Below are 13,752 nucleotides of genomic sequence, written 5' to 3'. Positions count from 1 at the left end.
ATGCCTTACGTCGCTTACGTGTAACGAGAGGAAAGGACGCACACACGCGCCAGCACCTAATGCACTGCGGCAGCAAAGAGGCCGGTGCACGGGCACCGGCGGGCGCCAAAGAGGGGACCATTGGTGTGAACGAGTCAGCAGCATCGCCTGCAGCAGCCGGGGTTGGGTAGGGTGGGGGGCAGTTGTGTTAGCGGCCTCAGCGCCTCCTCTTCCGCTCTCCCCCCTGTTTCACTCGTTCCCCACCGTTCCATTTGTAGAGGGACAGCGTACAGCATGCGTTCGTTATGGCCGTCACCTGGTGGAGGAGCGACAGGGATACTATGTGCGCGCCGGAGGCCCACGCATGCACATCCACCGCCTTCTCCACTGCCTCTTTCTGGACGAGAGAGACTGCCATCGCCGCAGATGCTCCTGAGTTCTTCACGCATGACGCCAAGCCACTTTGACGCTGCACCGATGACGTTGTGTGCAGTGCGCCATTTAGCATCGAGAAGATCACGTACGTGCGAGACTGCACTGCCGCAGGTGGCGGCGCAGAGTTAAGGTAGTTAGCGAAAAGCTGTGCCAGTTGTGGCTCGGCTGCCCGTGAGCAGGCCAACTGTTCTGCTTCCTCGGCCTCGTCAGCCTCCTCGCGAGGGCCCAGCGCACCAAGCACGAGCGCCTGTAGGGCAGCGTACTCGGAGGCGGGACTTGTGCAGCGCTCCATGACGTCCCGCACAAGCGCCACGCTATCGCGGCACGACTCCAGCCCGAACTCCACGACAAGCCGCGACAGCCGCGCCACCGTGTTCGCTGCGAAGACCGAAGGCAGCAGCGCAGTGGCCGCTACTCCTGCACCAGCTGTCGGCGCCGGGTACAGGAAGACTTGGTCGTTCATGAGCGCATACGGAGGGCTGCGCAGGCGCTCCCACTCACGATTTTGCACAGGCAGCACCTTCTTGGTGAAGGTCAGCACCCGCGTGTAGGAGGCTCGCAGGCACTCCTGGCGCTTCATGCTGGGAAGGCGCCACGTCATGATGCCGTGAAGCGTTACTATGTGCTGCTGCAGCGGAGGGCTGCGGCGAGCGAGGGAGCCGAAGCGCACACTGGTCAGGATGCCGCCGCTTGGACCGGCGGCATTCTTCGTGCGCCCCGCGCCTGCCGCCCGCGCTGCTGCCTTGCTACCACCAGACACCGCGGCGCTAACGACATCCGCTACCCGCGCCACCGATACAACGGCGTCTGTGAGGTGGTGTGACACATCCGCACTCTCTGGGTACAGGGTCGATTGATACGCCACGTAGCAATTTTCAGCGCCGCGGCCGAAGCGCTGCAGCGCCTGCCGACCGGCCAGCAAATTGCGTGAGCTGTTCTTCATCGCGACGTTGAACACGCGCGCATCGCGCACGTCCACGGCGCTCAGCCGCATGCCACCGTACGCCTCATCGAGCTCCACGCTGCGCGCGTCCCGCATGGTGGCGGCGTCGTAGAAGCTAAGGCTTGGTGACATGGTGACACTGAAGGTGGCCGCCGGGTGGAGGTAACGGTGCGGGAAGTTGTCCTCGTTGAGTTCTTCCTCCTCCGGGGCCGAACGACCAGCGTCGCGGAAGGCGGCCAGCTCTCTGGCAGTGTGTGGAACGCGGCGTGTCTCCCAGATGTACAGCAGGCGCGCCACGCAGTCGAGCACCGCCTCCTGTTCCTCATGCTCCGGCGTCCCCTCTTCAGCGCTCCAGCGCGTGCAGGAGGTTGGCCACGGCTTTGGAAGCCGTAGCGGAGGACGGCGGATCGGCTTGCCATCGAGGGAAGTCAGCTGCGGCAGTGAAGCGCGCACCTGTTCTTGATACTCTGGCTTGCGTGTGATGGGGTTGTTGCGGAGAGAGAGGCGCAGCAGACGGCGAGCATAATGGGCCCGGAGCACCAGCAGGAAGCGCAGCGACCACAGGCGGTTATCCGAGAGGTCAAGCGCGTACAGGTGCTGCTCCAAGCGTCGCTTCTGCAGAGACTCCACAATTCCGTCCGCCGATGTCATTTGGCACCGTGCCAGCGTGAGCCCGTGTAGGCGGATGCGCTGGTTTCGGAACAGAGTCGTGACGTGAGCCGCCGCGGCGGCGCTCGCCTTGCTCGTTGGGTGCCTACCGCGCCACATCTCCCCCTCCCCCTCCTCCTCCCCCCCTTCCACCCTTTGGGCGTCGGTCTGCAGCTGTGCTTCGCGGTGATACACCTGTAGCGCCCACTCAATTGCCTCGATCACTTCATCCGCGCGGGCGTCGGTGCTGAGGTCCAGTTCTTTTTCCGTGATCGGCTTGCGGTTTGGGAAGAGAAGATGGTGGAAGTTCTCGGGGGCAGGCTCGTCGTCACTCTTGTGCGTCGACCGCTTCGAGGCCGCCGCTGCTGATGCGGAAGGCGGAGAGCCAGCGCGCCTAACCGCCTTGCCAGTGAAGTAGGTCAGCGTGCGCGCCAGTAAAATGCCGCACGTTGGGTGAGTACTTAGGTGCGCCACAATCTGTGGTAGCGCACTTAGATCAACGAGCCCAAGCTCAGCCCGAAAGGCGACTCGCGGTACCATTCGCTTCGACTCACGGTCCACCAGTTCCTCAAAGGCAGGGGAGCTGAGGTACGCTTCCAACACATCCTCGCCGTCTGCGGCTTCCACCTCATGCTCGCTGATGGCGTGTAGGTGATGGTGCGACCACTCTGCCTCCACGCCGCTGTCCGAAAGGGACGGCGGCACCACCCTACCGCTAACCTTGTGATGTGCCGTCACCTGCTTCTCCAAGGCCAGCCGCACGTCCATCATCAGCCCTTGCGCCGCACAAAAGGTGCGCTGCCACAATAAACACACGACGCAGCGCTGAAGTGGCGTGAGGGTGCTGAAAATTCGGTGCCTTTCGGCAGCCCATTCACTTTCGCTGTCGTCGTTCGCGTCCTTCGTCGGCTGCGCTTTTTTTGTGATGGCGGCGACGCATGATGGGGATGCCGCCGAGGAGCCGCTGATGGGTGACCCTCGCCGCACCTCTTCTGTCCGGGACTCTTGATGCAGCTGCGTCTCCTCCTCGACATCCACGCTGCGGTGCCGCTTCAGCGTTGCGTTCAAATCCTCACGGTGCGTGTATGGGCATGGCTTGACTTTGAGCTCTACGAGTCGCTCTGCCACTGCGGCGTCAAGACTCCAGTTGAGGTAGGCCGGCTCCTGCTTCAGCTCCTCGATAAGCTTGTCAATGACCTCCTGTCGCTTGGCGGGGTCCGCAGAGAAGGTACCGTGTGACATGGAGCTCTGCACCAGCGCCAGGGCCTCTGCCTCGCCCCCGTCGGCCCCCGCCATATCTTCAATGAGCTCCATCTGCATCTTGTAGAGGGCCGCCGCCTTCTTCAGCAGCTCCGCCTCCTTGGCAGCAGCAATCTCGCGACGCACTTCCTGCTCTCTGTTATGTGCCTTGCACTTGCCTGTCGCGCGCCAATGATGGCACACCTTGCCGAGCTTGGAGAGGCCATCACTATGGAACCCGAGGGTGCGTGAGAAGCGATGATAACCCTTTGTGTTGCTCAGCATAGCGATCGTGCGTGTAGACCTCTCTCTCTGTGTAGGGATGTGCGGGGGCGGGGGTGGGCAATAGGGCAGTGGCGGGTGGAGTGAGCGGGAGAAGGGGGGCGGAAGTGAAGCGGCTCAGGAGAGCGGAGTTCAGTTGGTGAGACGCATGGGGAATGGGCGCGAGAGATGGGGAAGGGGGGCGGCGAATGACCGCTGGTGCGACCAGGCAGAAACGGCCATCTACTTCGCTATTACCATTGGCAGGCACGCCGGGCGCCACCTCTTCGTCAGTGTAGTCGTCTGCCACCCTCCACCTCTCAGCGACAGGTCAGCACCTTCTTCGTCTATCGTCTCGACTACACGTCTCGGTGTCCAAGTGTATATGTGGGTGGAGAAGTGTGGGGCGGCGGCAGAGCCCTCATCGGCATCAGGAGAGGAGTGCGTGCATAAGACTGCCCAAAGCTCACACGACCTCCCCGTGTGTGTGTGTGTGGGGGGAGGGGGGCGTCACTCGAGCAGCACGACAAGAGAGAAAGAGCTTCCCTGTGCGCTGTCCGCGGCAGGAAGCACCTCGTCTGTAATGAAGCCCCACCGCCCGGTGCGCGCGATGGCCTCAGCAATGCATGCCTTCGCCTCTGTGACGACTTGTTGCTCGATGAGCACCTCCGCGCGGCGCTGCGTCTGCATTTGGTGGTACAGCGCGGCCACGCTGGAGCACGTCGGCACAAACGTGACGAGCATGCAGGCTCCGCGGCGCAGCGTCGCCAAGGCGTGGGAGAGCTGCACGGCGAGTTGGTGACGATCTGCGCCGGCGTCCCTGCCAAAGGGCCTACGCCCTCCTCTCGAGGCTGTCGAGGCCTCCTCAACGTCCGTTCCGGCGGCCGGCCCGATGGGCAGAGGCAAGTGTGCCGTGTAGGCGCCAACATCAATGGAGTGGGTCCGGAGGTAGTCGAAGGGCCTTGGGAGCGCTCGACCAGGCTCAGCGGCGACGACGCGGATGTAGCTCGCCGACTGTGACTCCACGTGCGCGGCTGCCGCATCCGTCAGCGGCACGTGCGATATCTGACACCCCGCACCAGTGTGCAGGCCCAGCTCCAGGGTGGACTGCAGGGCTGCCTGCGCGAAGGTGAAGTCGATGGCGCTTGCATCGAGCACGGCCAAGCCGCGCGCCTCCTCGCCCCTCTGGCGACGCTGCCGCCAAGCGAGGCCGTTGACGGTGCGCTCGATGCTCGAGATAAAGGCAAGGCGAGCTGTGCGAAGGGCTCGTAGACCACACGCGTCAGCGCTGCGGAAGCAAACGCCGTTTTCAATAAGGAGGGCACCGCCGGCGCCGGGCGGGGGAACGGCACCGTCCGTGGGTGGGGCCTTCGCTGGCCCAGCCGCCGCGCCCGTACGACTCCTGTCAGTCTCGTGAGCCGCTGAGGCAGCAGTGGTGGACTGCTCCGCGTGCGTAGAGGCGGCTGCTGACGAAGGCTGAGGCAGCCAGGTAGACGCGCCTGCTAAGGCGCCGCCACCGGGCTCGCCATCCCTTTTCGGGTCTCTTACCCATTCCGCCACGACCACCTCTTCTTCGCTGACGCGCAGCTTCCTCAGCTGAGCCGCTAGACTTGCTCCCCCGCACGCCTGTGCGTCGTTCGGCACCGCTTTCTGCAGCACACGGCTGTTGGCCGTCTCCGGTACTCGTAGCATCCACCCTGATGGGCGCAGTTGCTCGTCGCCGATAGCCGCAGTCACACCGCTGTGTGCCTGTCCGCTGGCGTCACTCCTCTGCGTTGTACGCACGGTAGCGCTAGGCCTGTGCTCCTGCCTGTTTAGCACATCGAGCTGCTCTGTGATGGCGGCCAGCTCCGCGTCTTTTAGCCGTCCCGTGAAGGCGCTCTCGGGGGTGACGCCTCGCGGGCAGCCGTAGGCGAGCGTTCGAACGAGCCGCACGGTGTTACCGTACACCTCCAGCCGCTCTCCAGGTGCGAGTCCCTCGCGCTCCCCAAAGGCGAGTGTGTACACGTTCGTGGGGGAAGGTGCCGCTGCGACCAGCGTCGACGAGCTCGGCGCCGCCGAGCTAATGTAGTAGCTATTAAGGCCTCCCAGCTCCAGACACTGGGCACGCACCTTAGCGGCCCGCAGTATGAGTGGGGGGAATACCTTGTACATGACAGTGCCCATGATAGGAAGCAACAGCGCTCTGTGCGTAGATGTTGAGGTGCATATCCCGGCAGCGAAGGAGAGGGCAGGTGGTAATGGAGCGATTAAAGAAATGTGCCACTGCCGCGAGAGCAGAGGGCTGCGCTTTGGTGTACTCGCACGTGTGCTCTCTTCGTTGGCGTTGAGGGGCGGGGGCGTGGGCGTGGGCGAGGCGGAGGACGTCAAGCAACAGACAGAAGATGCTCGCTTGTGTACGTCTACAGCCAAGAAGAGCGCGCAGGTGCGCAACGGGGGCGGAGCGGTATGCGCTCCGCCTTTTGTGTCCTGTGAGCTCGCGCCAGCGGTACGCGCGCACGGGCGGCTGCTCGTCAACAGAATTCATGGCTGGCCCATGTGAGGATTGCGCTATACCTCTCTCACGTGCTGCTTCGCTGGTGCGCATACCTCTTTGACGTGGCCGGCGAGGGTCAGGGGCGCGATGGCAGAGGAAGAATGGGAATGGGGCCAGCAGAGGGTTAACGCACGGGCACAATGCGGTGCATGGGCGCACATCCCCCCCATATACACACACGCACGAAGTCTGCCACACCACTTGGGCTTTTCCCTCTTTTCCCAATTACCCCCCTCCCCGCTACAGGCGCCGTTGACAGCGACGCGACAGACAGAGAGGAGAGAGACGCGCTACAGCACACAAAAGGGAGCAAAACAGGAAAGCAGTTGAGTAGCGAAGACACACACGGTCGGTGCTCCCCCCTTCCCGCCGCCGCGCGTACGCATCCTCCGCTTCTCTCCCCCTTTCACACCACCGCTAATGCCGCCGTTGATGCAGCGGCGGCGGCTTCGAGAGGGGCCAAATGCCGCAGCGCTTTGGCGACATTCGGCACCAGATCACCGTGGCAGACACGACCGTTCTGCGACAGTGTCATGAGCTGGCGGCGAAGAGTCTGAAGTAGCACAGGAAGGGGTAGGGGCGCCGCTGGATAGCCCACGGCAGGCGTGGCTCCCAATGCTGCTGCTGTTGCTGCTGTTGCGGCACTGCTGAGGAGTGCTGTCGGTGTGACTTCGGTGAACCAACGGGAGAGAAGGATGACGATGTCGGCAAAGGCGGCAGCGCTGCGGCTGCTGTCGCCACCACCACCGCTGCTGCTGCTACTGCGTGCAGTAGACGATCCAACTGCCGAGGGGCCCGTCGGTGCTGTTCGTAAAGCTGCGGGGGGCTCGGCCCCTTCTGAGGGGCTGACGTCGGTGCTGGCGGCACTGCGGGCGCCGCCGGCGGCGGCGCTGTCGGCTGCCTCCACTTCCCTTAGCAGTGATACCAGTGCCTCCCACACCCACGGGCAGCCCGCGCAGGCCGCTAGCATCTGTTTCTCAGTCGTCATGGCGGTGATGGCCGTGAGCAGGCACGACGTCAGCGCAGGGACACCGTACGACCGTTTCAGAGTGAGGGCCAGCAGGGCAATACAGCGCACCGGGTCGCGCAGGTACCGCGCTGCGCGGAGCGAGCACGCCTGCAGCTGCGGCAGGCCTTCGACGGCCGCGCATCGCACCTCGGAACTGACTGCCTCACTCGAGGCCACGAGGACCATAGTTGCTGTCAAACTGACACCGGCCTTCTCAAGGTACTCGGCTCTGCACTCTCTGGCGACTGGGATGTAGCGAGTGAGCAGGCGCACTGCTGCCTCACATAGGTGTCGCGCCGCCTCCTGCAGTGCAAGCATCCATGATGCGGATGTGACCCACTGCACGGGCTCCGGTGAAGGCTCATTGACGGCGTGGTAGCTGATGCCCCTGGTGCTGGCTGGGCAGCTCAGTGACCCGCCACCGCTGCCCACCGCTCCCGTTGTCGGCGCCGCCGGTTCCTGCGGACCCGCGGTGACAGGTGACACCAAGAGCGGGGCACCTACGGCTGGCGAAGCCCTGTCCCAGGCGCTGCCAAGCTCGCTCCCGCTTCGGCCCCCGTGTGAGGTCTGCGAAACCGCCAGCGACTTCACAATTGCAGTACCGCCACTGACACCCCCGCCAGTTCCTCCAGTTGCGGGCGACGGCCTGTGGCTACCACTGCCGTCAGCGCCGAGCCCCCACAGAAACGCCTGTCCACCCGCTAGCGGCTCGATGGTGGTGAGCACGTCAAGCAGCAGGTCTATCGTGCTCCACTCCAGCATCGGCGGTGTGTTGCTGAGAAAGGCGGTCTTGCACTGCGCCTCCACCCACTGGCACAACACCGCGGCGCCGCCGTGGCTAAGTAGCCGCTCACGGGCACGCCGTTGCTGCTCATGCTGCTTCCGAAGGGATGCTGGGGCCTCGGGGTCACTCGAGGAAGCGGCGCGGCTGCTCACGTCCACGGCGGTGTCACCCGTGACGGCGACCGGGGAGCTCTCAGCCACCGTCGCCGCCGTTGGCACCAGCACGAGACGTGAGTGCAACGCTCGCACGCATGCAAGAGACTTTTCTTTTTCCAGGCTCAGCACAAAACGCAGCGCGCGCGGGTCGGTCGGGGTGTACACCGGCACCTGCGCGTCCTGCACCGCACAGCACCGCCGAAAGATTGTGGCGAGGTGGTCCGCGTCACACGCTGACGTCAGCTCCTCTACTCCCCAGAGCTCTGTCGACCCCAGTCGGTTCAGGAAGAGCTCTGAAAGGGGTGAGCGGCTCTTGGCAAAGTGAGAAAAGCACCGCATTACATTTCCTATGTACTTCGGCGTCATAATACGCGGCGTCAGCACCGGCACCAGCAGCGGCAGTGCGTCGCTGTTCAGCCACGCCTCACACCGGCTCTCCTGATCACATGCCAGGTTGCGCTCCACCCACTGCTTAATTACCCCAAAGCGGCTGCCGCTACTACCGGTGACACCCTCGCCACCTGCTGTTCCGGCTATAGACCGGCCCTCCCGCACCGCGCGCAGCAGATGCGGCACCGCGCAGTTCAGGAACCACGGGTGGTGAAGCAACTCCGCGGCCGACGGCCGGTCCGCTGCGCGGGGGCGGAAGCACAACCGGAGAAAGGACACACACTCATCGCTCAAGTGGAGGTCCTCGGGAAGCGGCGGCAGCAGCGCCGTCTCGCTCAGAGGCGCGGCCATCCCATTTCGGTCTGATGCACTTATAGCGCCGCTCGATGCAGCTGTCTTGACCACATCGCTCACCTCCTTTCCAGGACCGTTGGCGTTCGTCGCTGCGGCCGCCCTCCTTGCAGACGCCGCGTCCGCCTTCGGTGACGCAGGCCCGCCGGCGTCCCTCAGTCCGCTCTTCTTTTTCCGCGGCCCACGCGGCCCGTCGTCGTCGCCAGCACCGCCACGGCCGGGACCTTTCTCCCCCCCGAGTGCTTCGTAGTAGCTCTTGAGGATGTGATGGATGGCACTGTGGATGGCGCGTTCGAAGTACGGCGGGGAGCCTGTCAGCAGCTCCACCGCGAGGCAGCCCACCGACCAGATCTCGCTTGATGCCGTCGCCCTCGAGGAGCCAGCTAGTACCTCCGGCGCTGCCCAGTAAGCGGAACCACGGAACTCTGAGAGAGCGGTGCCAGCGCCCTCGTCACCAGCGGCCTTACCAGCGGGACTGCCTCTCGTGAGGTAAGATGCCTCGGTAGACGACGTGGAGGCCGCGGTGGTACGCCGCTCTGCGTCCTGGTGCTCGTCCTCACCACGCGGGCGCAGTGCAAAGTCGGTGAGCTTCACGATATCGCTGTCGAAGAGAAGGATGTTGGATGCCTTCAAGTCACCGTGCACTATTCCCCATGGGGCCATGTGGTACAGGGCTGTCAGTACCTGGTAGAGGTACCGGCAAGCAATGTCCTCCGCAAGCCTACCGCCCTCCTTTAGACGGCGTAGCAGTGATCCGTGCACGGCGTACTCCTCCACGAGAAAGAAGCGGTCGTGCTGCTGCATGTGATCCAGGTACTTCACCACGTGCGGGCAGTGACGGCTGTTAAGCGTGTGTAGGGCGTCCACCTCCCGCAACCAGTCCTCCATATCTTGCGGCCGGTTGCTGAAAAGCTGCTTCACCGCAACATCTTTGCGCGTGGCTACGTCCTGCGCGCGGTATACAAGGGCGCTACCGCCGCGGCCAACCTCGTTAAGGAGCTTGTAGGACGAGTATCGCCCTTTGACGGTGTCTACGGTGGCCATATCAGGCGCGGGTATGCGGGGCCAACTCTGGGGTAATCACAACAGCGTGATCGGAGAGGGGAGCAAGAGAAAACAAAGGCGTGCAGCTGCAGCTCTTCGCCGTCCCATGAGTCGCCACGCATGCAGTTGTCGACCTGCCAGCCCACACCGCTGACCTCTTTTTCCTCGTTGATGCACGGCTTTGCGCTCCTCTCGAGGTGCGGAAAGAGTGCGGGTGAACGGGCGCGCTCTGCCAGCGATGGAGACAAATGGAGAGAGAGCACTAGAAAAAATTTCTACAAGTGTCTTCTCCACGCCTCACGGCCGTTTCGACGGGATAGAGCCGCTTTCCCTACGTTACCTTCGCTGCGGGATCTCGAGGCGTTGAAGATGGTGATTGGTGGGCAGTGCACACCAAGCGTTCCATTGGTGAGGGGGAGGGAGAAAGGGTGCATGAGTGAGCATGCATGTACGCGCGTGTGGGTGGAAGGAGGAGGGGCGGGAAGAGGCACTCAGCCCAAGGACGGAGTACACGTCCGCCTCTCAATCACCGGTGCTCACCACTTCGAGGAGGAGTGTGAGGGAGGTGCGCGAGCCTGAAGCGCGGTTGCCCAGTCCCCCCCGCCCGCCCTCTGCTATCCAATGAAGATGCGATTCGTGAGTGCACCCCTGCTCATTTTTAACATGTGCACACCTGCGAGATAGGCGGTGGTGGTGGTGGAAGGAGCAGCGGCAACCTGGTACATTAGGGGTCTGCCTCTTTTTTTTTGTTTGTGGCACTCAGCGTGTACGTGCACGCGTGGATTAGACGCGACGGCCTGAAGAGCGGCGCCGTGCGCGACGAAAGGGGGACGATCGCATTCAACTGTGTACACATACACACACAAATGGGAAGAAAGAGGGCAAAGAGAGCAGCCGTTGTTGACAAGAACGTGCGCCCGCGAGTGTTGTCCTCGTCTGCGCATTTGTGCCCCTCTCCTCCCTCTTTCTCCCCACGCCTTTGCTCGCGCATAGGGAAGGCGGAGGGGTGCGACGCAAGTGCACTGCCCCCCCATCCCCTCTTCCCTCTTCTTTCCCCTCGCTCAACTTCTCGCTCTCTCCCTTTCCTCGGTCGCTCGTCCACATCCTTCGTCTGTGTAGGCAGCTGTCGCCTATCCCAGCACTTCGTTGCGGGCGCGCTGACGGCCTGCCTTGGAGCGCGACCGCAGCGCTTCGTGCAGCGGCACATGGCCCTTCAGCACTTCCACACGCTGTCCCGCCTCCGCCAATTGCTGTATGACGCTGCGCAGCACGTTGCCGTCGATGCCAATGTCGCACTTGAGAGAATACTGACTGATGCGAGTGGCCGTCTCCACGTCGCCAACGCGGGCGGCCCTCTCCAGAATGGGTAAGATCATCTCCACCTCGACCCGCAGCCCGGGGTGGGAGGTGACCTCTTGCAGGTAATGGATCGCTTCGTCGATGTTGCCGAACGTCACGGCCTGGCGAATAAGCACGCGAAAGGTCAGCGCGTTTGGTACAACACCGCTGCTCTTCATCGTCTTGTACACCACGCGGTGTAGCATCGTGCTGCGGTAGCGCGAGCAGCCCATGAGGACGGAATTGTATGTGTTCGTGCGCGGTGCCACTCCCCACTTGGGCTCGTAGGAGGAGACCAGCTGAAGCGCCCTGCGCTCCTCGCCGATGCGAGCCAGAGCGAGCACCAGGAGGTCAAGAGTGTGCATCGTCACCACTTCGCCTCTCTGCCGGCGCGCCTGCAGGTGCGACAGCGCACGCTCCACGAGGGCCGGCGTGCTGACAGCATCAGCGAAAGCCGTGAGGTAGTGGCGGTCCATCGTGTAGCGCAGTGACTCGATCTGTGCTTTGCGAAAGCAATCGACCTGGTCCAGATAGCCCTTGAGCGCCATCCACTCAATGAGATCGAGCGCCTTCTCAATTTCGAGTGCCTGAGACCAGCACCACACAACCAGTGCCAGCACTTCGGCCGTCTTTGCAATGGCGTGCCTGTCCATGAGGGCGAGTACCTGTTCTGCTGTACCCGCGTCGGTGCACTTGGCGCAGCGTAGCAGTAACTCCGTCAAATACTGGCGCTGGACGTACTGGCTAAAGCTTGCTTTCTCCAAGACACAGCGCAGCTCCAGCTCCAGCATGAGCCACAGCACGTACTCGGGAGGGTACTGCGCCGCGGAGGAGGACGAGGCAGTGCCGAGCCCAAGGCGAGTTGCCTCTGCCACCGTGCGCTGGCTACCGCTGCCGGCGCTGCCTTCACTCTGATTGGGCGCACGCACCGGGCTCAACCACTGCACTATGAGTTCAGCCAACATGCGCTTGTCCATGATGGCGGTGCCGCACCTCAGGGCAGCGCGCGTCACCTCCACCACGAGAGACGGGTCTGCGCTGTACGGCACCACACGCAGCATAAATGTCTGCACCGTGGCAGGTAGCGGGACCACCTCCGGCACCAGCTGCTTCATCTCCTCCCACAGACCGCTCGGGTCGTAGCCCGCTCGCACGTGCAGTTCCACCAGGTAGTGGTAGGTTAACGCATCCTTCTCTACTCCGTATGCCTTCATCTGGTCGAGCACAAAGACGACCTCCTCAACGGCGTACTTATTACGGCGCGTGAGTGCCTCGAAGTACGCGTTGAAGACGTCAGCGTTGAGCATAGTCGGCCGGCGCCACTGAATGACTGCGCTGGTGCGACATGGTCTTTCCTCTTGCTTGGCAGCAGCCGGCTCGAGGAGGTCATCTGGCAACTTGAGCGCGGTGCAAGCGGCAGCCGGGACGGTGCTGCCGTCCCGCCGCCTCGCCCTGCTGCCCAGCCATGCATATTGGACAGGTGATGTCGACATGAGCTCCGTCGGGGCCGCAAGGTCGCGCAGTCCCACGCTAAGTGCCTCACGGACCTTGTCGATGCGGCCAAGGTTGGTGTACACGCGCATCAGTATAATGAGCGCGTCACGGGCGTCCGCGAGGAAGCCGTGGCAGAAGTCGATGACGAAGTCCTGCTGCGCTGGGTTGAAGCGCTGCTCGTAAAAAGCCGCGCAGCCGTTGTAGTCGCGTTGCTGCACATAGCGCTGAAGAGTGCCCAGCGTCGTTGTGGCAAGGTGAGGGGCCGTTGAGGAGGCGGCAGTGGAGGACGCTGCCGTAGCAGGGGTACTACTCGCGAGGGGGCCATCTTCTTGGTGTGAGTAGTGGCGCAGGGGCGCTCGCAGGATGAACGGCCACGTCAGACACTGCGATGACCGAGCAGAGAGGGAGAAGGGTATATGCCGGCTTCCGGAGGTGATTGGAAGGCACCACCGAAGACCCCCCTGCATGAGGGGCTGCCACGGCCGATTCGGCGGCGCGGGCTCGTCTGTTGGGGGGTGGGGGAGACCGAACTTGTGCCGCCGGGGGAGCTGGCACGCGCTCTATCACATGGGTCGCCGCTGAATTGGGTATGAGGGCACCGCGGGGGAGGTGAGAGCAGAGAGCGGGAAGAGGGAGGGGAGGCGACGCGTTGGCGGGCAGCTGAGGGTAGAGAGAGGGTGGGAAACGATTGGCTTCCAGAGCTGTGCAAAGGCACAGAGGCCCGATGACTCCACCGAATGCACATAAGCGTGTCGAGGTGTGTGTGTGTGTGGAGAGGGACAAGGGGTGGGGGCGGGGTGATGCTTGCACCTGGTATCGGTCCTTCTTTGCTCGCTCGCCTGCGCGCGCTCTCTCCTTTCTCCCCCCACGTAGAATGCGGTCGCCGTCTGGCGCCGTCGTCCCTCACTTCCAGTGATTCAGCATGAGGCAGGTATAGCGGGGCGGCTTGGCGTTCGTTCGATGGGAGTGGGGGGCATGGGCTCTATCCCCTTCGCCTCGAGACGCCACGCACGCCGAGGAGCCCCTCTGCCATGAGGGGGATGACACGCCATCAGCACAAAAAGATGAATGGAAAGGGAACGCCGCCGCGAGCAGCGCAGATATGACAAAGGCGATGACGCCTTTTAGTTTTCGTGTGCGTGCGAC

At 63.4% G+C, this 13,752-nt stretch overlaps 4 protein-coding genes across 4 annotated transcripts; all 4 read right to left on the bottom strand.

Moving 5' to 3' along the window:
• Positions 1–196: 196 nt before the first annotated feature.
• LSCM1_04608 (uncharacterized protein) lies at positions 197–3,529 on the bottom strand (the record flags this gene model as incomplete). The annotated part of the gene is made up of 1 exon (XM_067322108.1): positions 197–3,529. One exon carries the CDS (start codon positions 3,527–3,529, stop codon positions 197–199), a length of 3,333 nt encoding a protein of 1,110 aa, XP_067178905.1.
• Positions 3,530–4,015: 486 nt separating this feature from the next.
• LSCM1_04607 (uncharacterized protein) lies at positions 4,016–5,671 on the bottom strand (the record flags this gene model as incomplete). Its single annotated transcript, XM_067322107.1, has 1 exon — positions 4,016–5,671. One exon carries the CDS (start codon positions 5,669–5,671, stop codon positions 4,016–4,018), a length of 1,656 nt encoding a protein of 551 aa, XP_067178904.1.
• A 776-nt stretch (positions 5,672–6,447) lies between these two features.
• LSCM1_04606 (uncharacterized protein) lies at positions 6,448–9,774 on the bottom strand (the record flags this gene model as incomplete). The annotated part of the gene is made up of 1 exon (XM_067322106.1): positions 6,448–9,774. The coding sequence occupies one exon, from the start codon at positions 9,772–9,774 to the stop codon at positions 6,448–6,450; it is 3,327 nt and encodes a 1,108-aa protein (XP_067178903.1).
• A 1,130-nt stretch (positions 9,775–10,904) lies between these two features.
• LSCM1_04605 (uncharacterized protein) lies at positions 10,905–13,073 on the bottom strand (the record flags this gene model as incomplete). Its single annotated transcript, XM_067322105.1, has 1 exon — positions 10,905–13,073. The coding sequence occupies one exon, from the start codon at positions 13,071–13,073 to the stop codon at positions 10,905–10,907; it is 2,169 nt and encodes a 722-aa protein (XP_067178902.1).
• Positions 13,074–13,752: the final 679 nt, after the last annotated feature.

This window comes from Leishmania martiniquensis, chromosome 21, assembly GCF_017916325.1.
Source record: "Leishmania martiniquensis isolate LSCM1 chromosome 21, whole genome shotgun sequence".
Classification (NCBI taxonomy): Eukaryota; Euglenozoa; class Kinetoplastea; order Trypanosomatida; family Trypanosomatidae; genus Leishmania; species Leishmania martiniquensis.
Note: the sequence above shows the minus strand (reverse complement) of the source record. Positions and strands in the feature narration are given on the sequence as shown.